Genomic DNA, 25,283 nt, shown 5'->3' on the forward strand with positions numbered 1-25,283 from the left:
TCCGATGAGTTCAAAACTGCGGAGAAAACCACCAGCACTTACCAGCAACCTGCAGCCTGTGCTGGCATCTCCCCAGTGACACAGTGGGATGATACATAGATCTTAAGAAATAATAACTATGACATTACGAGTCCTGCACTGTGTTTTTATGAAGGTGATGACTGGTGTAATCAATTTAAATTGAGTGTGGTGAGATTTTTTTTCTTGTGTTCAGTGATAATTACATTTTTATGAGTTTTTGTTTCAGGAGGTAGCCGCTGATTCCACAGTATAGCCCATTTTTTTCTACTTAATAAATTAAAGCTCTGTTTCTGCCACTGTGCTGCAGAGAATTCTTCCAGCTAAAGAGCTACAAGGAACCAATACTTGTCTGTAAAACACTGCTTTGTCCATCGCTCTCGTACACTGTTACGTTATTCCCTAAGCCAATAGCCGTTGGAGTGTTGTTTGCTTCTGGCATTGATGCTTAAAACAACTTTAAGTATCCACTTTTTGGTAAAAACTGCTATGAAGCTGGTGCCTCCAGCAAACTATAATATTTTCCAACACTCAAACATAATATGCCACTTTAAATTTACAGGAAACATAATTTAAAGCAAGTTGTCAGCAAACAAAGTAAAAGGCATTGCTATTCACTTTTCAACTAGTCAGATTCTCAGGTCATGTGCTTGTAACTCTCACATTTTACCATGGCTTCATTAACTGGCACTTTGTTGTTTGTGACATGTCCCGTCAAAATAATGAGACATCATTCATTATTGATGATATTTCATCTTCACATTTATTATTCATCCTGGTTGAAGCCCAGAAGGAGGCTCTGGAGCCAAAGTTTGCTGACCTAAAACTTCATTACGTGTCTCAAGGCAAATAGGTAGACAGCTTTCCACTTTGACAGTCTACTTCTCCCCGGTGTGGGGAGCGGGTCAGTCCCATCACGGCGGCTGATGACAACGCTGACGAAGGTGATGATGAGGAATGTGACGTATACAGATGGATGTGCGTGTGTTTGCGTGTAATTGTTGAAGTAAATCTTGCACATGTAAAAGTTTAAGAGTGTTATTGATAAGAGAGAGCTGGGCGTGATATAACATATATGGAAACCCACTTTGTCCCCCACCCCACACCTACCCCCACCCCTGCGTAAATGAAAATGCAAGGCTATATTTGGAGAGAGCTGATGTCACAAGTGGTTTGAGCAGGGAGCCTATAACTGTTGGAGTGGGATTGTGTGACAGTCTGACAAACCTTGGACTGCTCCAGGCACAGACTGCGATCTGGCTAAGACATCAGATAGTGAGTACTCTGTCTCTTTTATGGCTAGAGTTTTTAATATAATAGTTTGTGTCCTACAAGAAATGTAACATTCTGTTTATTTTGAAAAACTTTGTTTAGGTGGAATAATGTGCAATTATCTTTCCCTCTTATTTTTTTTTTGTAAAAAAACCTATTTTAAGAGTTTTAATCTTGTACTACTTTTACATCCAGCATCCTGGGGTCTCCTGGAGCATCATGTGTGGTTCACAGGGGAAATCGTTATATGATGTAGAAGAGGTTTTATAATTCTGTACAGACTTTTGTATTATACGTACAGATGTATGTTGTTCAATAAATGTTAATTCAATAATTTCAAAATTACAAAAAAACAAAAACAAATAAGACTGTGAAGCTAATTTAGACAAAATCAATTGATTATTGCCAGCCAGTTTTTTTTTACAGATGTTCATGACAATTAATGCTTTATTATATATCATATTATTTAATATCTATTTTAATGTTTTGCAACTCAGACACCTGCTTGTCTTAATTTTAGACAAATAGACTTTGTTGTAATTCTAAAAAAGTGCATAGCTGAAAGATTTTTCAGAATGGTTTATTTCCTCCCAGTTCTACATCAAATGTATTCCATGTATTTATTACATAAATGTTATGTAGGGTTTTACGAGAATAACATACAATTGAAAGCAACTTTTAGAAGGCGTTTGTGGACTATTGTCACTGAAACACTGAGCACAGCACAATTTGAAGTTTGAAGTTTCATGTGTTATCATGATGCATATGCATTATCAAACTGTCAATATTTCTGTGCTTTGTTGCATTAAATTCTGCCATTTTTCTGTGCAGCCAACTATAAATCAAAGGTATAAATGTGTTTATTCAGGCATCTCACTACACTATGTATCATCTGAGGGTGCCAGCACTTCTCCTCATGCTGTTTGTGTTGCTGCGCTGTGTCACAGCTGCCCCGAGTCACAGGTAAGTCGATGTACTACAAAGGAGCTATAGAATTTAAATAAATAAGAAATACATTAAAAAAAAAAGCTGTGTCCGTTTCACTTTTACTCAAATCTGCTCAGTCCCCAGCTGAAATAGACACCGTCTTTAGCCTGAAAACCAGTTTAACCTGAGGTCAGTAGAGAAGCAGCTGAACAGCATGGAAATTACATGATAAGAAGGGCTCTAATGTTTTGTTGCGGGGCACAGATGTATAACTCTGGAGGTGGAAGTCAACTGTGCTCATCTGTGGAAAAGTGCTTTAATGCGCAACTTGGGGAGGAATGTGGGGGCTAAGTGGCCACTTTCTCTACTTGCTCTCTGGTCTAGTAGATGCTTTGAAGAGGGTATCATCAGTGTGAAACAGTTTGGCCCTTTCACCTCTGTGATTCAGGTACTTCAGTCCCAGCTCATCCAGCGAGCAGGAAAGTGCTCTCCCAGACAGCGAAGGCTGGCTACTTCCTGAGCTTATGTCCAACCCCTTCCTCGGACTCATGGGCACACGGCCACAACGAGGGCTTACAGCTCTGAACAGGTAATGACATTTATGAACTACCTGCTACTATTTATGAAGCTGCACTGCCTCCTTCATGTAATATCTCTGTGCCTTTCTAGTCACCATATACAGAAGAGAAAGTGCAACACAGCCACATGCGTCACCCAGAGGTTAGCAGACTTTCTGGTCCGCTCCAGTAACACTATTGGTACAGTGTATGTACCAACCAATGTGGGCTCTGCGACCTATGGCAAAAGGGACCTACTGCAGCCTCCAAACTACCTGCCTCTCTAGTACGGACAGAAGTAACCCCCACAGCACTCCTGGTGCTATGATGAAGGAAATCATGTTATGTAACAATGACAGTGATGGTAACGATGATGATGATTATCATTTTTAGATTTTTCTTGTTTATTTTATTAAGAGTGCCTTTAATTTCAACCATTAATGTATGTTTCCTTCTAGTTTTGTGTGTTTGTTGCTGTTAATGCTGTTCCATAGTGGCATGATGTGAATGTAATAAAATAAATAATAAAGATTCAGAAAACAATAAATAAAAGTAAAAAAAAATGTAGAGCCATATGAAATAAATGTTATCTGTTGTTTTGATAATAAACTTGTACAAATATATTTTAAAACACCTTCATGTGTGTTAAGCCACATTATTGCAAATCAGACAGCAACATCTATTTGATGTATTATCAAACACAATACTATAGGTGATTTCAACTCATGCAAACAAAAATCTGCACTTTGCTCATTAGCATTGCTTCTCCCTGCCCTACACACATCCCATAACATGAAATCTAAATGGACATGTCTTTTAATTTCATGTAGATTCATAATGTCTCTGTACTTCAGGCTACATACACAGGACGCAGTGGAAGTTGCTGCCGGTAACCATTGAGAAATGCTACATATTCTGAATGTTAACCTATACCCTACTGCTGGCCAGACCACTTCTTACACTATTTAACCTGGTAACAGATGTCAAATATGAACAAGTATAAGAATTAGCTAAAGATGAGTTTGATAAGGAGTGAGGAGAAGTGGGACTGCACACTCAAATCTCTGGTTAATCACTGTATGACCTAAAAGCCTGTACTAAATTTTAAACCATGAAATATTTTCAAAATTACTTTTTTTGTCAATAATGACCGAGTAAAAAAACTATTAAATGTGATTCAGAAGGTGTTGTTGACAATATATTTGTGCCACTTCCGTTTCCTTATTTTATACTGTAATACTGTATATAGTGTTAGCTAAATATGTTAGTTAAATTTCTTAATTTACATTTATAAAGTTGGAAATAAAATTTAGCTCAAGAGCACCACACAGAACTTATACATTGCCATAAAAAAAAACATTGAGGAGCACTATTCCTCTGTGGATCATAAAACTGAATTTACCCACACTCCACTGATGGCACAACTGAGATCACAGCACTGTATTTCATACAGTCATGTGTTGTCTCTTCTGCTGGGGTTGTTCAGGGTAACGAAATGAAAATCAAGAGGGGAACCATGACGCACAGCATTAACCTGTGTTTGATTAGCGGTGACCTGATCATCTCAGACACTGACATCAATACTCCCATGCATGGTTAACATCTGCATAAAAGCCCTTTCAAAAATAGAACAAGTACTGGCTTTTGCTGATGAATCCCAAAACAATCCAGCCATTATCCACAGAACACTCTGTCAGGGAACGGGGATCATGTCAAGATCTGTCAGTTAAAACCCACAAATGGCTCTGTACTTCAACGTGATGGTGAGTTGTTTATGCCTGCAGTAATGATGGCTGATGAATGTTTTGATGGAATTTTTGATCTGATTTCTAACCCAGTGACCACATTAATCTTTGACATTAGAGGTACAGTTGTGATCCAACTATAAATAATTGTTTTTTTTCTGTGTCATTTACAGTGATAAAGTGGCACATTAAGATTACCTAAACTAATTATGGTTTTCTAAAGCTGGGAATATAATCCCTCAAAAACAGTTACTGCTGACACAATTTACTACTGTTCTTACGCCAATTATGACATAAAGAAGGACATAGGAAAAGAGATATAGCTTCCTACACGTGCGGACTACACTATCCTTTTCTTTCACGCGGAGCATTTCAGTAAGTGCGCTTTTCCTCCTACTTGCCGTAGCTAATTATAAACACGGAAGTTACACTGATGTCGCGTCCCAATGTGTGCTACTACCGGTTAGCTATCACGAGAATTATTTTGAAGTATTTTGACACTGACACGAAATAAGTATTTGAGCCTAAAAATGAACAAATGCCTCAGACATGCTATGTGACGCGTTTTGACAGTTGCTTTTCAGCATGTGAAAATGCTAATGCTAGCTAAATACAGTTAGCTTAGCAATTGAGAGAAATGGCAGATAAAGAGAAAACTTTTCAGTTTGTGATTGTGGGAGGCGGCATCGCAGGGGTGACATGTGTGGAACAGGTGAAAACGAATCGCTGATAACATATTTCTACGTGTTTAATCTAATTTAAGATTAAGGCTCTGCTAACACGATGCATGTCACTTATTCTTTATTGACAGCTGTCGTCCCAGCTTCCGTCCGCTGATGTGGCCCTGATTACAGCAGGTCCACACATCAAGGCTGTGACCAACTACAAACAGGTCAGAGGGATAAAAAGGACAAGCTGTGGTAGTGGCTCAATGGCAGCACTAAGGAACAATTTGTGATTTTCTAATGATCTCTTTCAAAAGGTGTCAAAGACTCTGGAAGAGTTTGATGTGGAAGAGCAACCATCCAGTGTTCTGGAGGAGAAATTTCCCAACCTGACTGTCATCCATTCTGCTGTCAGATCACTTAATACAAACTCACATGTAAGGATCTTTATCACATGTAATGTCTGTATAAAGGTTTCAAACCATGAACTAGTGAGTGCCATAAGGTCTTAGTAATCTAGATGTCTAGAAGAAATTCTGACTTTATACCAATTTTTCTTGTATGTAACAAAGAGTAAAATTATGATAACCAAAAGCTTTTTTGCAACTATAATCCATCTATTGTCGCCACCTAGTGGTGAACATCCAGAATTACAATTTACACTGAGACGTGTGTTAAAGCCATATGTAAAATGGTTTAATATTTCCCATACTGTCTTGCTTAGACTGTGGAAACTGTAGATGGCCGTGTTTTCGGTTATAAGAATCTGTGCATCTGCAGTGGTGCCAGACCCAAGCTCCTCGCCCAGGACAACCCTTATGTGCTGGGAATACGAGACACGGACAGTGCTCAGGTACAATCTGTAGCCTCCGGATGTTTGTTTGTTTGTAACATAAAGTGTTTCATCCAAAGACAGAGAACAGCTTCCAACTGTTTTTTTGTTTCAAAGTATTACCTGGAAAATTTGCTGGTAATTTACAGTCAGATGATCGTAATAGATAAAAGAAAAACAATGACCTCCTTGTTAAAATTTACAGGTGAATGCTCAGCAGGTTTCTTTCTGTTTTAGGAGTTTCAGAAGCGACTGTCTAAAGCACAGAGAATTGTAATTGTTGGAAATGGAGGGATTGCCTTGGAATTAGTGTAAGTACTCTGTATCAAAGATGATGTCAATTTTACTTTTACTGCGAATGAGTATTCTAGAACCAGACCAGTCCATTCATTCATCAGGTTTAATGAACATGTGTTGATTAGGTATGAGGTGGAAGGTTGTGAGGTGATCTGGGCAGTCAAGGACAAGGCCATAGGAAACACCTTCTTTGATGCTGGAGCGGCACAGTTCCTCATCCCCTCACTCGAGGCCGAAAAACCAGAAGCAGCTGCTCCATGTAAGAGACCTCGGTACACGACAGAGGAACCAGCATCTGGGGCTGCACAGACCTTCACAGCAGGTCACTATCTTTTGTTCTACAGAGGTTTTTTGTCTTGTGTACAGGGAGAGATGTCGCTGAACCAGCATGCTCTTCTTCTCTTATACGATACTTTGTCCAATCTCAGATAGAACTTCAAGACGGCACGGTTCTGATCCAACAGAGCCTGGCAGTGCTCTTGGTCCTGACTGGCATGAAGGAATAGTTCTTCAAGGAGTGGAGCAGGTGAGGCAGTGCACATTTTTTACCTGAAGCACGGAGGTTAGCTTGACAAGTTTGTTTCTGTGAGAAACAGCCAATTCATGTTATGTTCAAATGTTATACTGATTCCTGGTTCCCTTCACTTTGCTGGTGTGTGTTTAGGGGTCCCGCAGAGTTTCAGTGGAATACCAGTGTGAAGTGGAAAAGGTCTTCACCTCTGAGGAACTCCTCAATTCCCCACAACAAACACTAAGACCTGAGAGTGGTGAGAACTAGATCTACTCCTCTGCTCTTCTCTGTCTTTTCCCATTTTTATGTTTTTTTCATTCCTCAAGCTTTTCTTCTGCCTCAGTAGGATCTTGGCCAGTGTACATCCAACTGACCAATGGCAAAACATTTGGCTGCGATTTTGTTGTCAGCGCCACCGGTGTTATGCCAAACACAGAGCCATTTCTCCATGGAAACGCAGTAAGAAAACTCATCCATATGCAAAGTAGAATTTATTAGTAACTCTGCCAGTGCTTTGGGGATCCTTGAGCTTTGTGTTAGTATCAAAAGGATTTTTTTCTGTTTGCCATCCATGGCACAGTTATATGACTGACCAGCTGTCATGGCGATGTGCTAGTGTCATGTTAGATTTCACCAAAAGAAATGCATTGACATGTACCCATGATCTTTTTTGAGCGTGGTTTGACCTCCCTTTGTGACACAACTAACTGTGTGTTAATGAAAAATGATCATTACTTTTTGTTGTATTCCTTTAGTTTGCAATTGCAGATGATGGTGGCCTGCAGGTTGATGATCATATGATGACATCAGAGCCAAATGTGTATGCTGCAGGAGATGTGTGTACTGCATGCTGGGAGCACAGCCCTCTGTGGCAGCAGGTAAACTAACTGACAAGACATTGCATCTGTTTGTGGAGTATGCCATATGCTTTCCATCTATTCACCCTATTCTTGTTAAAGTGATGATGTTGGAGATGCTTTAATGGAAGTTTGTCGAATATGGCAAGTGTTCAGTGTTCACTCAGCCTAGATGGGCAAAGAGTTAATTTAATGGTCAAATGCCAAAAGACAGGGATACCGTCACAAGGTTTAACTTAAGCGTAATGACAATGTTCTACAAAAACACTGTACAAAAGTTGTTACTACATATGTCTGTGGATGCTCTCATTCATCCAGGTCATATTCATGTCCAAGAGTTTAAATTGAGGCAACTGGACTCGAGCACTGTGCCAGGGCCCTGTGCAGGACTAGTTTAGTGGCCCATTGTTAGTTTGATGGGAGTGAAACCTGCTAAAAAGAGATGAACAGACAGAGTTTTAAACAGGTGAGAGCTGATGCCTCACCCCTTCTCCTTTGTTTAGAGAGGGTTTTTCCAATTTCACATAGATGGCTTATTACAATAGTTCAGTCATGAGAGACTCAGCGAACTGAACGAGATCGATTTATTAAGTAAAAAGTTTGAATGTGTATTGGCGTCCTAGACCCCGTCGTGAAGACCACATCTGAAAAGGGGGGAAAACGCAAGAGGAGAGGCCGCTGGATCAGAAGATCCCTCCGGGGTCTAGACCTGGTAGTGGTGGAGAGCTGGAGGGCAGGAGGCAGGAGGCCTTAACTGGCGTGGATCTGGTGGTGCTTGGGGTGGAGGAGGGTTGCCGGGTTCGATCAGAAGAAAGCTGGAGAGGAGATGGAGACTTTTTAAATTTCGTGCTAAGCTGTGATTGGTCAGGAGAGGGACGGAAAGCGACAGCTGATTGGTGAGGGAGGTGCTTTCTATTAACCACCTGACTAAGAGAGCGGAACAGAGGGGGAGCAGTGGAGTAGGGATAAATGGTGAATGATGGGAAACAAAGTCTTCCTGATTGAACTTACGCTATGAGCTACATTTTTGCACAACTGCCCTGGCACAGTTTCTGGTTGTTAACTGACCATTAACCAACAAGAGGGATCTTAGTCATGTGAGTTCCTCCAAGATCCACCCACAGAGGTCCTGAGCACATAAATCAGAGTAGATATGCAAAAATTGCAACTTGACTGGTTGGTTGGGGCATACCAAGTTCATTTTTAAAATGGTTTATTTATTAACTTTGTACCTTATAAGGGCTTAAAGGTTTCATATTTTCCTACTACAACGTTTTGTTTTTGTTTGGGGATTTATAGCCTGTTTAAAGGCAAACTGTGTGATACATGTTTGACCTGTGTGTTGTGTACAGATGCGTTTGTGGACACAAGCCCGTCAGATGGGCTGGTATGCTAGTCGTTGTATGGCAGCACGTGTTCTGTCAGAACCAATAGAGCTAGACTTCTGCTTTGAACTCTTCTCACATGTTACCAAATTCTTCAACTACAAGGTGAGCAATGGGCAGCAATGCATTTTAAAATTTAACCAACATGTTATTCATCTACAATGCACTAAATAAGTGTTTCTATTACCTTTAAGACACATCAAGGTCATTTCACAGTGCTTTCTGCCTCTAGGCTCATTTACAGTGTATGTTTCGATGACTTCCTGCCCTTTGCTCATTCCTCAGGTGGTCCTGCTGGGAAAGTTTAATGGGCAGGGGCTGGGGCCTGACCATGAGCTGCTGGTTCGCTGCACAAAGGGCCACGAGTATGTCAAGGTGACTCTAAATAGAATCATATGTCACTCCGCTGTGTTGGTGTATATGCAGATTTCACTCAGTCACGATTCTTTATTTTGGCTTGTTTACAAAGGTGCAAAAATGTGTTTTTGTGCAAATAATCTAGCCTCACCTCTGGGCAATATCAAAATTTTAAATTCTGTGGATGATGTTTTGTTGTTCTAGTGCCCTCTGGAACATATTAGATCAGGGCTGTAAAGAACTATGCGTTTGATTAATGCTGGGTTTGAGCTGTGATCAAAGAGAGACTTGCAACAACAATATTACTTTACAGTCACATATTCATACACAATGCGATACAATATTTTGGTCACCGACCAGTCTGCTTTTACTTCTCTCTTTTTTGTTGCGGGGATTTCTTTTTGACATATTAACAACTGGATAGCCAGGCTTGGCCAGAACAATTTTCTCTTCTGCTTTCATGGTGCCAAGGCAATGTAGATACCCGTAAAGGTCCCCTACTGTATCAAAACTGATATACATGGATAAAATGCACCTGGCCTGTATTTATATATTGTGGCTTGAAACAAGCCATTAGGATCACACAAGGTTAAGAATTCACTGTATAGTTCCTTCCATCAGCAATGCCCACCTGGAGCAACCACCCAATATCACAAGCCATCTAAATAAATATCACTTAGCAGTCTTTCCATGACTAAGCTTGCAAAGACAACTGTTAATATCATAATATAAAGCCAGTATATACTCAGACAGCCCAATCTGCATAAATAACGTTTGAATAAGTGTAAATTTGCTCTCACATTTAACCCAGGTGGTCCTCAGCCATGGGAGGATGGTGGGAGCAGTGCTGATTGGGGAAACAGACTTGGAAGAGACTTTTGAAAACCTGATCCTCAACCAGATGGACCTGACTGCATACGGAGAGGAGCTGCTCAACCCTAACATTGACATAGAAGACTACTTTGACTAAGCAGAACATGTTGTTCTGTGCAGATTTAAGAAACATGAGAATGATTAAATCCTGCTTAAATAATGTCTATAGACGTGGAAAGGACAAATGCATTCTTTCATGTATTTTCATGGTAAATAACTCTGTAAATAAGAGATATTCTTGGTTTTCTGCAAAATTAAATCATTTTCAGACCCATGTGTACTCAAGTGTGAATATTTGTATAAAAGTCTTTAATGCATAACCCAATTTCTTTATTAGCAAAATAAACTATTTAGAAATATTATTATTATGACATATTGAGAATAACTCACTCACTTGAATCACAGTTTTGATAAGTTCTCCTTTTTACTCAGAAGAATGAGATATATTAAATCCCTTTGGTGGTGTGTTATCTTAGTAACGCTTGGATTGGATTTCAGCCTAAACAATAACAGCTCCTCCTGTGCTTCACTAACAATTGGCACATCAGACAATATTATTACTGGGTTAAGTTTCTTGTGGTGATGTTGCTACTTGCAAAAATCCTTGGAAAGTCTGTTTTTGAACAGAAAAGTGTCATGAGAAGTAAAGCAGAAAAGAGAGAGCAAACAGGCAGGCCGGGGTTTATGAACAGGAAATGGCCTAAATTTAGGTGCCTTTATTGGCTGATAGAGATTGATACCACAACCTGGTTCTTATTTGGGGCATTATGGAAATGACTCAAACATGCACATACAGCAGCAACTCCAACTGGTAAATAAGCCTGCTAGTTAATCGAGAGGAACAGAGATATGTTTCACTTCTTTTTCTAAATATCAAAAATGTGGAAGCATGTCATCCCGAATAAAATGCTCTGCCAAAAAAAAGACACTGATACGGTTTGTCTTTGCAAAATGAAACCATACGTTTGAAAGCACTAGGCAGCTCTCCAGACAGGTGTGTACCTGTGTGGAGAGGAAGGCATTGTTCACTGGGTGTGCAGGGTGACACATATCAATACCAAGATAAAATTCAAATCACTCTATATATAGAGAGTGCAACAGTGAAGGGAAGGACGGCCTGTGCAATGGGATCCAAAGTAACTATGTAACCAAGGAGACAGATTCGGCATGAAATGTATAGCTAGACACAACAGATTTACACCAGCATGTTGACACAGATATAAAACATATTTACATATTTAGGAATGCTAAACATGTTTGGTCAGTGTCTATGCAACAACAGGGAGAAAAAAAGATTCACATCTATATAATAGAAATAAGTTTGGGTAAATGCTTTTTCATTTAACTCTGTCAATAGTTGTATGTGTATGTGATCAAAGGGCTGGCTTAACCTAAATTAAAGTGGCTTTGCCCTCTCTATGTCAGACGACGCTGACATTTAAAAGGCTCAGACATGACACAAAGCGTATTTCATTCAAGCAGATTACGGATGTGTCGTCTGCAACATTGTGAATTACGTTTGCAATGTGTGTACGTTTGTGTGTATTCACCAAGGGCCACCGATGAGTTAGTAAGAAGTATTACTGACAATTATAGACAGATCTGTGTCCATCAATTTAAATAACTGTATTTGTCTCGATGATTTCGCGTGTATTTAATATAAAGTCAAACATTTATCTCCACATACACATGTTTAAAATGTGTAAGCCCCGCCAAGGGTGCACGCTTACTCCATTAAACAAGCGCTCCTAGTGAGTCATTCGAGTACCAGCATGCACCGGGAGTCTACTTTTTTTCCCCAGGTGGGTGGGGCTTATTGAGAGGCGTTGCCGCACGTCGCCCTACAGCAAGATTATAGCACCGTCGCTCTCCGCGCATTTTCATACTTTGCGCATTTTGTCGCAGAGTACGACACAGCAATATTCAGAGTGCAAGATATTTCAAGACATAAAGACTGTATCATGGCCAACTTCATTCACGTACCCGAAGAAGCCCCTGCTGTGCCCAAAATAGATGTGACAGTTGACGAGAACGACTACAGACCGGGTGCACTGAAACTGATGAAGGAGCTGAGACCGAACTGGAAGCCGTCTGAGGTCAAAATGAAGGTAGTATTTCACCGTTACTGTGCTTGAATATTAGTGTTTGTGGTTGACGATGTTAATAAATGCGAATGCGGGTGCTAGTAAGTTGTCCCCTTATTATATAACTTGCTAGCTACAGTCTTCGTAAGGTGAGGTGTTAATGTCTCACGTAACATGCCTTTATAAGGCTATATAGTAGAAAATGTCCTTGCTACATTGCAGGCCATACTGGCCTAATATATTCCGCCTCGAGGTTTTGCCTTTGCAAATTGCCTATGAGTCAGCCTGTACCATGATCATGGATCAGTTAGCGCAGCCTGCCAACCCAGGAGAGGTCTGATTTTCTGCCTCCCTCTTTGAGTGGTGATGAACGAGCCAAGCAGGAACTTGGAGGTAGTTGTATAGATGGAGGGTCTGTTTTACCAAAAATGTGATTGTGCAATCGCCCAACCCACCAGAGTTCCTTGAATCCTTTAATCTGTTTTTTCTTAAGAGATTTACCAAGGTTTTGAGAGACAACTGTGTATAGCATAAACGAGAGATTAGAAGCCAGTTTTAGACTATTCTTGTTAACTTCTGGAAGTTACACAGGCTAGAAATAGAGCATGACTACAGACTTTTTCACTTGCATGAGTGACTTAACCTAATCCTATAAGATTAGACTGCTGATTGATCTGTCAAAGCCAAACAGAACTAGTTACATTACACTATGCCAGGTAAACACTATGAGTCATACACACAACATCGTCGCCTGTACAGACAACCAGAGAAGTTTATTTTCCTTTGCAGTGAAAGAAGAAAAAAACGGGGGTGTGGCTCTATTTAGTCAATACAGTGAGGGTGGAAACTGGTCACATGCTCTGCCACCCTCTCCTTTACTCATCAATGAGAGCAAAGTGGGAACTCAGCAAATGCCAGTCATTGCTTCCTCAGACAAAATAAAATTCCTGACAGTCCAGTCATTCTATCGCAGATAGAATGAACAATTAGGGCTGGTATGTTGGCCCTCTGACTCCCCCACCTCTTAACAAAAAGTTCCCAGCTACACAGTTGATCAACCAAACAGGGCAAACTTTTGTTTTTTTAAGTCCATATTCCTACTGCCTGTTTTTACTTGAGGTTTGCCAGAAACTGACTCCTCTCATTACTTTCGTAATACTCAAAACAATGTAGGTTTAATACCAGGCCTGGTATTCAAATAGCAGCATGGGTGTTTGTTATCAACAGGATGAGTTAGGTAAAGTAGTAGGTACCAAGTTATGTAGGTCATTCCCTTTTAACCTGTTCCCGGTTTTTATCTCCATTTCTGCAGTTTTTTACAGATGGAATAACCAATAAGCTACTTGGTTGCTATGTGGGTGCAGTCATGCAGGATGTGGTCCTGGTCCGCATTTATGGCAACAAAACAGAACTGTTGGTTGACCGTGAAAATGAGGTGAAAAGTTTTAGGGTACTGCACGAACACCGCTGTGCCCCATGCCTTTACTCTACCTTCAACAATGGCCTGTGTTATGAATTTCTGCAAGGAACTGCCTTGGAGCCTGAGCACATTCGCAGCCAACCAGTTTTCAGGTAAATAAATGATTGTTATGCAATGTTTGTCAGCTTGTTCACAGGAGACAGGTCTGTTAATGCAGAAAATTATAAGAGAGAGGGAGAACTGTGGTGGATACTGGTGAATTCAATTAATGAAAAATAACAGATATTGGGTCTTAATATATGTTTTTACAATCTTTGGCTAACTTGTTAACTGGACCCCTTTTGCATATTAGTGCTTTAAGTTTCTCATCCTCTCATTTTCTGTCTTTACCTTTGCAGGCTTATTGCCAGGCAGCTGGCAAAGTACCATGCTATCCATGCCCACAATGGCTGGGTGCCTCAGTCTGACCTGTGGCTTAAGATGGGCAAGTACTTTGCTCTCATCCCCAAGTACTTCCAGGACCCTGAGCAGAATGCCAGGTGAGGCTTTATGATACTATACAAGTTTGATTATCTGTCAGAATTTTCTCTGATGCCCTTTAATTGTTTTTGTTTTGTGTTTTAATTCCATTTCAATGTCATTTTTAAAGTTAATAGAAATTATAGATGATTTAAATGAAATTCAGAACTGCTTTCTACTGAACCTGAATTATCAAACTGATCTGATTCTGATCTGGCTGAAGGCCGAGTATTCATAAATTGAGCTGATATTACATTGCTGTGTCATATAACTTGCCACGTGTTGTTTTTTTTTTTATTAACACAAACTATATGACCTCATACTGTCAGTGACACATACATGATCCAAGCACGACAAATGACACGGCACAAGAAAATTAATTATCGGCTGTACATAGTACATGGTGTCACATCTGAGGAAGTGATTCTTATCATGACCTCAGCAGGTTTACTACAGCTATGGCATTCCTAAGACATGACACAAGAGTAAAACTGTTTTGGATGTTGACTGGTGTAACTTAAAAGAACAACAACGTTACCCACTGTGGAGATTTTCACATTAGATAACAATGACCGTATTGTCTAGTTGAAAAACTTACAATTTCAGTTGTTTTGTTTTAGAAATGTTACTATTTAGCTCAATTTTTGTATGTCATGTCGAGTGGACAAAATTATATATATGGACTGTTATAAAGAGCTTGTGTAAAAAATAAATAATACTTTTTATTTAGTGTGCCTATATTCGCCCTCCCCTTTATTTCTGTGCTTTTTCGACTAATGAATTATGCACCTCCATCTGCCATTCATTAATTCTCCTACTTCTTCTTCACCCTCTATGCCCCCTCCAGGTTGAGCATGGAGGTCCCCAGCCCTCAGTGTCTCAGAGAAGAGTTGGTGTGGCTCCAGCAGAACTTGTCAGTGCTGGGCTCCCCTGTAGTTCTTTGCCACAATGACCTCCTCTGCAAAAATATTATTTATAACCAGGAGGCAGGTGAGTATGCACTACATGAGTTTAGTCACAGATATGTGACTACTGTGTGTCTTAACTGTGTTGTAGTGTGGTCTGCATTGTTTCCTGTGCTCAGGTAGGAGTGCATTAACTGGACTTCCTCAACCCTAGTCACATGCTTCACTCATTTGTCAGTGTTTGCATTGGACTGCCAGCATGGAATTAGTAATGTCAGACGAGACGATCCAGTTGTCTGGATGTTCTGCTAAAGCGTTACATCATTATTTAAAAGGCACATCACACTTGCACAGTGAGATAAAATATGAATTTGCCTCAAATAAACCAAAACAAAAGCATAAAGAAGTTTTAAAAAATTGGTATAAAATTAATGTCACTGGATTGTTTGTTAATTAGAACTACAAGACTTGACTTATTTTAATTGATTTCATTTTACCACAATGTGTCTGATCTGGCGTTCTAATTCTATGCTGAAAGCTTAAAGTATAAATGTTTTTAGCTTTATATGAGCTTGAACAAACAATGCCATTGCGTCATACCACATACTTTGGTGCTGTAGCAATGTTGCCATTATTTTGATGAAATGAATGTCAAGCACCCTGTCCTCAGGTAAACATTTAGGCATTGAACAAATTTAATCATACAGACCTGAGGCTAGTCAGTAAAACTGTCTTCATAGCAGATGAATGGCGTGGTAAATGGAAAAGAAAGAATTTACAAGCAGAGAAAGAAGAGTTTTTTATGTTTTTGGGAGGTGGGTGGGGAGGTTTAAGGGAAGGTTTAAGAGCTGTCAGTCCCCTCGTCAGTCTGCGACGAGGGGCGAGGCCCATCTCACAGCTCCTTGTGTCTAGCCTTTTTCCCATAGGAATGACAGCTGAGGCTGTGGCTGCCCTGCGCCACCCTGCCCTCTGGAGGCAATGGAGAGAGACAAACCCCACGCACATTCAGCTCTGAGGGGCTCCACGTAGTCTGCCTACTGCTCAGGCTTATCGGGATTCATGGCAGCAGTAGGAGCCACGTACATACCTATCACCCTCCAATGCTACTCCGCCAACAGTTGTCTGACCTATTAATTCTAGGCTACTTACAAAACTGGTTATTACACTGTTATTGTAAGTAAGTCTGACACCAGCTAAATGCCTCAGTTGTAAAGCCACTTTCTACCATAGACAATAAAGGTGAAGAGATATTCTGTATTTTTCCCTTCTACAAAAACCCCATGATGAGAGCAAAACCAACACTGAACTGATGCAGCAAGTATAGCCAAAATATTGTATATAATATTATTAATCTGTGGCATAGAACAAATCAAAAACACCACACTGGGTCACGGAGTGATATGTCCCATTATGTCATGATATTTATCACTTATTTATTATGAGTCAATACTATATGGAACACACCTTCCTGCTGCTGTGAATGCACAGGGAGCCCACAATGTGTTAAGAAGCCAAGAAGCAAAATAAGTTTACTCCTGCAAGATTAACATTTGTTAAATCAGCTCAGCAAGTGAGAATAAGCCTTCTTGACATATTTGTAAGGTAAGAATAGGCTTGGGAAGCACTGGAATGCACAAAAAAATGGAAAATATCAAGTGTCTATCTCATTGTTGGTTCTGGTCTTTTCGTGGAAATAGTTGACATACATAATACCGGATACAATTAACCCTATCCTTTAAAAGAACAACATACAGCTGTAAATGTAGTGGGGAAATAAGGGCAGACAGAAAAGCTGTTTCTTGGCAACAGTAGCTCAACAGGGAGTCGGCTTACACACCTGCAGAATCTCATTTAAATGTGTGGTACTGCCCATCAAGATACCGATTGGCTAAGCCAGATATCCAGTTTCTACCCACACCCTGCATGGAACCCAACCCTTAACATTTCTCTACACAAAGATGTAGAAGTCCATGCACAGAATCTATGCAGATTTGCAAACATGCTGAGTCATGTTTCAGGTATCAATAAGTAAATAAAAAAAGGCTTTTGGAAGCATTAATGATTAAAAGCCAAAATAGATAGGAATTGTATCTTAACCTTTACCTCAATATAAGCATTTGCCTTAATCATGCGAACACAGCTAGACCACACCTACAAACGGCAACCACAATGGAGCAGCTCTAAGCCGCAATTATTGTATTTTTGACCATGCCCACTTAAGCCGTCTAAAGAAATGTTCTTGTAAATGTTGATGAAGATTCTCAGTCATCCAGGTCATCATACGTAGAGAAGATTGAAGCAAGGCGTCTGGACTTGTAGAGTTGTAGAGTTTTCTAGAAGACGCTGCTTGGATGAGCAGTGAAACGTCTTCTAGAAAACTCTACAAGTCCAGACGCCTTGCTTCAATCTTCTCTACGTTCTTGTAAATGCAATGCTGTCTTGAATTGCACCGCTCATACAGCCGGTTGAGTTGGCATGAAAAAAAAAAAACACAATAGCTACCATGCTACTTCCTGTCACTTCTGTTCAGCTGTAGTTGTAGAGTTGAAACCACTGTCTGCTAAATGTAACAACAAAGAAACCAACACTTCCTGTTCTGTTAAAACCATAAACAGTCACGATAGAAGCCCAGTTATTTTTTTTACTGTTTTCCAAAGATACTGCCACACACCCAACAAGAGCTGTGTTACTTTTTTGTCTCTCCTTTGTACCCCTTGACACAGGCTAAGTTCCTCTGACTTTAGAGGTTTTCTATTAAGAAAAAAAATCACTTTACTTGGTTTCAAAGGCCAAAAAAACTGCAGATCAGCAACCAACAGGAAGCCTCTCAGGAAGGCTCTGTCATTTGCAGAAGCAGCAGAGGTGTCACGCTAGTGGATTTACAGCGGGCCAATCGGAAGGGAGCATTTGAGGGGAGTGTTGTGAAAGGGGAAGTGGGATGGTGGAAGAGGGATTGGAAGTGTGGCTGCAGGGCCTAATGTTTCGACGCTGTGCGTGAGAGAAAAAAAGGATAACAGACAAAATGTGACAGTGAGAGTGAGCATGTATGAAAGCTGTGTTTGCCCCAACCTTTTCATCTGCTGCACAGGGGGGCTATAGCCACTGCCTGGAGGTGTTCAGTTGTGTCCCGCTAGGACCTACACGCTGGCTGGTAACCCACCTCAAAGTGTCTTTCTCTGTAGTCCAGCACCACCTCAAAAACCAATGTTCCATAGTAGTGCAAAAACATTAGCTAAGGCCAAAAACAACAAAAAAAATCCCTTGTTATTCAAAATTCTGCTTTGGGCAGTTGGGCTTGGGAATGTAAGGGTTTGTATTATGAGATGGACCGCTTTGTGTCTGAATGTTTCCCCTCTTTGTTCACCGTTAATGCAGACACTTGACATTTTCGGCAACCTACAAATGCATTCAGACAGCAACACATTCTTTGCCCCTCTGTGCTGCTAACATCAGATTTAAAATTACATTAACTGTAATTTTCAGTCACTTCACAAATGCTGACGCCCAAGTACATTGACAGTGTTTTTACAGAATATAGTTTTTGAGCCTGTAGTCTACTATTCTGACTAAAGGATGACTTCAAAGTTTTTGAGATTCTCATAAATGTCACAAGACTTAAGGACACTTAAAATGTGTGTATCTAAGAGCTGGTACTCCAGTTAGATCTCAGTCATCATCTTAAGCTGCTTTGTTTTCTGTAAGTCAACAAAGTTTTCTCAGAACTTTGTTGACTTTAAGAGTGTGTTGCTGTACATTTGCTTTGGCAGCTCACTGTACTTTTCTCAAAACTACTGTCTCTTTGTATTTTACTATCTTCCTCCCTTTGTCCCTCTGCTTGTGTTTTCCTTTTTTTCTCCCATGTCTTCAAAACATAACTTTGACCAGGCCGTATTTTTCTTTTTGCTCTGTGCATGTATCCAAAACAAATATTCTCTGAAAGCCAACTCTCCTCTTTTTACCCTGAATGTTTTCCATTTGTTGCATCATGCATTTCCATCTCTGTTAATGTAACCCAGCTGCTTATTTTATACTTTATGGGTAATAAACACACTAGACAAGAGTCCGTAACTAACAAAAGGCTGACAGCCCCATGAATATGTATTAGCTATTTGTCTGTTATTTTTCACATTTACTTTCCTTAGTTTACAGTAGTAACAGTTATTTTGACAGTTTTAAGCCCAACGTTTACCCTGAACTGGGGTCTTCCTCTACATTCTACTTCCCTCAAAATGCAAACTCTTACTCCCTGCCCTGACACTTGGCCAACTACCCAACTAGTCTACTCGGATATAAAAAAAAAAGTCTTGACATTCTGAGTTATCAAAGGGAAAACACAACATAATCATTTTTTATCTGCTTCTTGTGTCTCTGTCTAAACAAATCTGCTTCTATTTACAGGAAATGTAAAGTTCATTGACTACGAGTATGCTGGGTACAATTACCAAGCCTATGACATTGGGAACCATTTCAATGAGTTCGCTGGTGAGTCTTTTTTGCAGTCTTTAATATATATGTAAAAAAACAATTATATACAGTGTGGGAAAATATGTGTGCATTTGTGCTATTGAGTTTTTTTCTCCATTCTCAGGCCTGAATGAAGTGGACTACAGTCACTACCCAGAGCGGGACTTTCAACTTCAGTGGTTCCGCTGTTACCTTGAGGCCTACAAAGAACATAAAGGCCAGGGCAGTGTAGTCACTGATAGAGAAGTGGAGATCTTGTATGTTCAAGTCAACCAGTTTGCCCTGGTAAGTATCTGATTCCTAACTACATTTCAAAGAGTATAGTCAAGTTTATTTACATCCTCACTGCTCGTAAGACTATATGGGAAAGATTTCATGGACAAATCATTACTTATTTTAGGAGGAACTCTGCGGTAGTAATGTAGTAATGGTTTGAGGTCATTCATTTTTATACTCTTTTTATAGTAGTGTGGGAGTTTTTGAGTCTCATATGAAGCATATGGCAAAACAAACTTGTTATTCCCTTGTCATATTTGTTTTCACTGTCAAAAATAAATTCATAAAATTAGGCACTTCCAAAGTACAGAAAAGGCCTGGGGGCTTTTCCGTATTGCCAGGTGCAGGGCGAGCAAACAGGGATGAGGGTTAAACAGTACAGAGGGCTATAAACTGTGCTACCTGCTCCGAAAATGAGTGAATGATGTTTGTGATGTGCTCGGTGAGGCAGCCACCAAATGGGTGGCAATCATAATTAAATTTTGCAACCTTGGTGAGAGCCGGTGATCTCCCCTGAGCCACACTGTTTACTGTCACGAGGAAAAGAGGGCAGCATGGAGGATGGGCAAGAGAAGCAATTGTGTTTCTGTGTCATCTATTTGTTGTTGTTGCCATAGGGCTTCTGCTGGCTTTATGCTTGAGAGAGCTGTGTTTGGTAATTAGAAACGCCATTTACTTTAATACATTGAGTACATCCTAATCCTCTCTCCTCTGTTTCTAGGCATCTCATTTCTTCTGGGGTCTCTGGGCTTTGATTCAGGCCAAATTCTCCACCATCGACTTTGACTTCTTGGAGTATGTTGCTATCTTGACATAAGCTTACAAGCACACTTATTTTGCTAAAAATAGCAGATTTTGGTAATTTAATCATTATCTGCTTCCCTGTGTGTCTCCCTTTTCTTAGATATGCAGTCCTACGGTTCAACCAGTACTTCAAGATGAAACCAGAGGCGGCTGCACTGAACTTACCAGAATAAAGGACTCCTCCCACTCATCACCTTCTATTCCTCCTCCTCTGTCTCCCTTCCAACCTGCTCACATGATGGCCGCAGACTGCCCTCTAGAGGTCTGTGTAAAGAAGACCCAGACTGAGAGTTAAAGATTGAAAGGACCACAGTCTTATTCATCATCTGCTGACATACTTGTTTGGGCCACGTGTGAAAGACAGATTTTTTGACCTGGTATAATGTGAAACCCAATTTATTGTGGTCACTTTTGTTGCTCTAATATCGACTCAGATATTAGCATATCAACAGCCTATATTTGAAAGCAGCTGTTCTAATAGCTAACAATTGAAGACAGTAAAGCAGAGGTGGCATATCACTACATAGCATCCATCAATGTGTCCGACAGGTCACCAATCTGATCACCTGGCGACACCCTCCTCATATGCACATTCATCCAAGGGGAAAACCTTTGAGAGCCAGCCCACTTAAAGACCAAACTTATTACAACATAAAGCTATACAAAGCCTGCTTTGTTTTGCAAAGAATTGAATTGGAAAAAAAGAAACACTAATGTGTAAAGGCAAGTGCTGTCCCATGTAAAATACGTTGTGGGCCACGTAAAATATTTTGGGGGCTGCATTTCACCCTTATTTTCCCTAGTATTCAGTGCATGCATGGGTGGTGCACCAGAATAGCCATCTAGTCACTGTAGTGTAGTAGATGGGTGCGGGCTTCTGTTTTGGTTCATGAAGTTACAAACATTAAGTAGTAGCATAGCATCTTGTGTTTACTTCTATATCACTGTATATCTATTTGATATGAAGAAAGGCTTTCACTGTAATGTAGGTTTCATGTTTCAGTTTTGACATTTGGAATTTGTCCCCATGTTAACCAGGGACAAACCTGTATCTGACTGAAAACTGAACATTCCATGTTCATATTGCTGGGCTGGAAATTTGGTTGAGCTCACATGGTAAGTCAGCAGTGATGGGGATTTAATTCACTGACATCAGCTGAAAGCCATGCTGCTCTAGACAAGACCAAACCATAACACTGTCTGCTCCTTGTCAGGGAAAGTGTGGGAATCATCTTTAATTTTACAAAACACTGCATTTCAGTCCTGATGAACCAAGGACAGATTGTGTACTTGTTGACCAGATTTTATTTGTGATGTGGCCTTGCTTACTGTCAGGTTTTTGAGCCATGTGTTTTTTAAGCAGTGAATGTTAAAATGATGGTCTGTAGGAATGTGTGCATGTTCGAAGACATGTTTGGTTGTTGCCGTTCTGTTGAGTTGGACAGTGTTATGTTGAAAAAGGTGAAAATAGTCTGCTGTAAGAGGGACCTGAATAGCAAGAGCACCATCTGCTGGAAAAGAATTCTTATTCACTTTTGACCTTTATGTTCATAAATGTTTTTAAAAGCAGCTTTAGGATGCCTTTTAAAAGCAAGTTCATCTGTTATTTAAAAAGCCTACACCAAAGTGCTCATGTGTTTTTGCTTGTACATTGTGCACACTGTATCATTTTGTAGAATTTGCATAACGATTACACATGGTTATTAAAAGTGACAGTTTTTATACTTAGTTAAATGGGAAACGTTAAGGCTAAGATTTTTAAAAGCACGTGGATGTTTGTTGCAGCGCCATACTCAAATAGAAGACTTGATTTTTACCTCCCTAAGCTTTTTAACAAAACAAGACTGTTGTTTAGTAATAACCAGAATGACAAATGCATGTGAAGAGACTCAGCAATACTGATCGTATTCTCCTGCATAGCACAGACTAAAGAGTGTGTTAGTCTGCATTTGTGAGGTTTTTACTAAAGCCCATTACTGACCCTACATCTTAAATTTACTGTTTTTGATTAAAAACCAACCACTTTGAGCTGTTGGGTTCTGTGGAAGATATTTTTCCAGTGTACGGTCACTAGACTGTTGACCATGTTTACACAGAATAAATATACAATAACATAAATTAATACTGTTTATTAAATTTGACAAAAATTTCATCCCAGGTAACAGGTTAGAAATTGTCAAGTGAAATGCTTGACCAAATGTATGCATTTTCTCTGTACAACAAAAGTAAGCTCTATGCTGCTTATAACATAAATCACCACTGCTATATATCTAATGGTGTTTCCTTTGATGTATCTGGCCACTGTAGCATATGTCTATATGTACAGTATACAAATGTATTATCTTTGCTTGTTCTCATGTGAATTAATGTACATAGAGGGAGCTTTTATTTTTTTGTTTTCTAAAAGTTGCATTAAAGTGGATAATTGCCTGGTGTAAGAGGTGAAATTGGAAACTTGAATAAAATAAAGTTTATTTACACTTAGATCCTGACATCTTCCTCTTTTTTTAAAATCTAGTTCATTTGTTAGCCTTATATGTTAAGTCAGTTTAAGTCATAGTTTAATGTAAAAGTTATTAGGTAGAAAGACAATGAAATACCACCATACGTGACCTATTTTTATTTTATGTTGATATAGCAAATGTAACTTTAGCTTTTACAAAAATTGTGTTGCCTGAAACAGCGCCTCTCTGGGCTGTTTCACAATGTGGCCAAAAACGGTACTGCAGCTTCAGTGAACATATAAAGGGCAAAAAAAGTAAAGGAAAATATGGCCATCGTGGTAATCCTGAATATTTAAAAGTATGATCCAAGCACTGCGCTGCAAAGTTTATTTATTTACCGTCAGTGGTTGTAAATGAAATCACATTAATTAAAAGGCCAGGTAAATTAGCTTGTGTGCTAGGGTTGATACGGAAACGATATTAGCCAGGTAAATACACAACAACTTTTGTTAGCATATTTTGAAATGCGGCAGAAATAAGGCCTACGTTTTCGTGCTGTTATCGTTCTTCGTGGAGGTCAAATGTCTTCTGAAGGTGCACAAAGTTAATGTTACCGCCCACACAAACACACAAGCTTTAAATAATTACCTTTTCTTCCAGCTGACCAGTCAGTTTTACGAACTGTGAAGAAGCTATAACTCCGGTAGCTGCCCGGTGGGACTGAGGCCTAATCAGAGATGAGACCCAGCTGTGCAGGTTGGAGGTCAGGTCACCATCACTTTGTATAAAGTCACCTCTTAGTCACATGTCATTGGCCCTAGAGAGTTTGCATTTGTTTGTAGACGTTTTTTCAGAGTATTTTGTTTGAAAGCTAAGGTTTTGTTTTGATTGCATAATGATTAAGTCATGTATTTGAATGAGGCATTGAGTGATATGAACAAAAACCAAGATTTAGTGGTATGTCCCTCAACCCCGTCTTCCTGCTTCTCTTACCTGTGTAACTTGGCCTCACATTTTAAAGGGACAGTTCACCACAATTTGCACATGGTTTATGGTTTTCAAAGTGTCAAAAATTAATTATAGCAGTATCTCCTTTTGTGGTAACTGTTTTCTTGTGGAATATACCCAGAACATCACTGCGCAGAGGACAGATGTGCATCCACACATCCACACATGGATGTAAACATTATTACCGTCCTCAGCTGAGCAACACAAGCTTTGTAACATCTGGTTCAATTAAATTGGAGAGGTAGCAGAAATGATGACGGAAAATGTGCCAAGAAAAGCAACAACACTAGAATATTAAAATGAAATTTCTGCGTCCTAGGAAATCATCAGAATAAACTGAAAAAATGTGTAAGATGCACAAGATGGAGATTACCACAAGATGGCGACATACCCCACATTTAAAACAAAAAGCTCCCGTGGCTCTCCAAAGCTGGCAGTAAACTCACCACGGGGTACAAAAATAATCCTATTCAGCATTTATTATTTGTGATATTAATGCTTATTAACACAGATTTCTATATTTAAAATAAAGGCAGCTCATTAATATTCTTTCCACATTCAAAGCAAATACTGAATTTCTGCAGAACACACCACATTGAACCAGGCTTAGATGGCTTTGAGACACTGAGCTCTGGGCCAGTTTTTCTTTGTGGAGGAGCAGATTTGGTTATATTAAAAATGTCTTCATAAATGCAATATATAATTTATTTTATTTGTTTTAAAGTAACAACTATAAGATGAGATGCTGTGTTGTGTTAGTTTGCAATGCAAAAGGAAATAAAGAGTGCTTACCCAGGCTTTAACAGTGCACATGTTTACAGTAACCTAAGGGTTAAATTAGAAAGCCATTCATGCCTTACACCCCAAAACCAAACAAGTAATTTCTTACCATTTTCTAGAAGCAAATCAGGGCTGCCTTTCGTCTCCCTAATGTGAGCACTGTCTTATATAGTCGAACAATTACAACAGTGCATTATCCAACTCGCTGACTGTAATTCAATTAACTTTCTCCCCCTGGCTTCATCCACCCAGATAATACACACATTAATTAACAACAGAATCC

At 39.7% G+C, this 25,283-nt stretch overlaps 3 protein-coding genes across 4 annotated transcripts; all 3 read left to right on the forward strand.

Annotated features, from left to right (window-relative positions):
• The first annotated feature begins 1,260 nt into the window (after positions 1–1,260).
• iapp (islet amyloid polypeptide) lies at positions 1,261–3,061 on the forward strand. The gene is made up of 4 exons (XM_028418953.1): positions 1,261–1,293; positions 2,159–2,253; positions 2,666–2,806; positions 2,887–3,061. The coding sequence occupies exons 2-4, from the start codon at positions 2,174–2,176 to the stop codon at positions 3,059–3,061; spliced, it is 396 nt and encodes a 131-aa protein (XP_028274754.1). The 5' UTR covers positions 1,261–1,293; positions 2,159–2,173.
• A 1,873-nt stretch (positions 3,062–4,934) lies between these two features.
• Positions 4,935–10,570, forward strand: pyroxd1 (pyridine nucleotide-disulphide oxidoreductase domain 1). Of its 2 annotated transcripts, none has more exons than XM_028418918.1 (13): positions 4,935–5,231; positions 5,331–5,411; positions 5,502–5,621; positions 5,909–6,037; positions 6,254–6,327; positions 6,439–6,635; positions 6,742–6,839; positions 6,978–7,080; positions 7,168–7,283; positions 7,580–7,702; positions 9,034–9,171; positions 9,352–9,441; positions 10,235–10,570. In XM_028418918.1, exons 1-13 carry the CDS (start codon positions 5,157–5,159, stop codon positions 10,391–10,393), a joined length of 1,503 nt encoding a protein of 500 aa, XP_028274719.1. In that variant the 5' UTR covers positions 4,935–5,156; the 3' UTR covers positions 10,394–10,570. The 2 variants fall into 2 exon arrangements, with proteins under 2 accessions (XP_028274719.1, XP_028274727.1); XM_028418926.1 differs by having other exon boundaries at positions 7,171–7,283.
• Positions 10,571–12,111: 1,541 nt separating this feature from the next.
• On the forward strand, positions 12,112–23,254 carry etnk1 (ethanolamine kinase 1). Its single transcript, XM_028418939.1, has 8 exons — positions 12,112–12,404; positions 13,693–13,952; positions 14,199–14,339; positions 15,167–15,309; positions 19,623–19,706; positions 19,813–19,973; positions 20,686–20,759; positions 20,869–23,254. The coding sequence occupies exons 1-8, from the start codon at positions 12,258–12,260 to the stop codon at positions 20,939–20,941; spliced, it is 1,083 nt and encodes a 360-aa protein (XP_028274740.1). The 5' UTR covers positions 12,112–12,257; the 3' UTR covers positions 20,942–23,254.
• The last annotated feature ends 2,029 nt before the right edge of the window (positions 23,255–25,283 follow it).

The sequence above is a fragment of the Parambassis ranga genome, chromosome 2 (assembly GCF_900634625.1).
Source record: "Parambassis ranga chromosome 2, fParRan2.1, whole genome shotgun sequence".
Taxonomy (NCBI): Eukaryota; Metazoa; Chordata; class Actinopteri; family Ambassidae; genus Parambassis; species Parambassis ranga.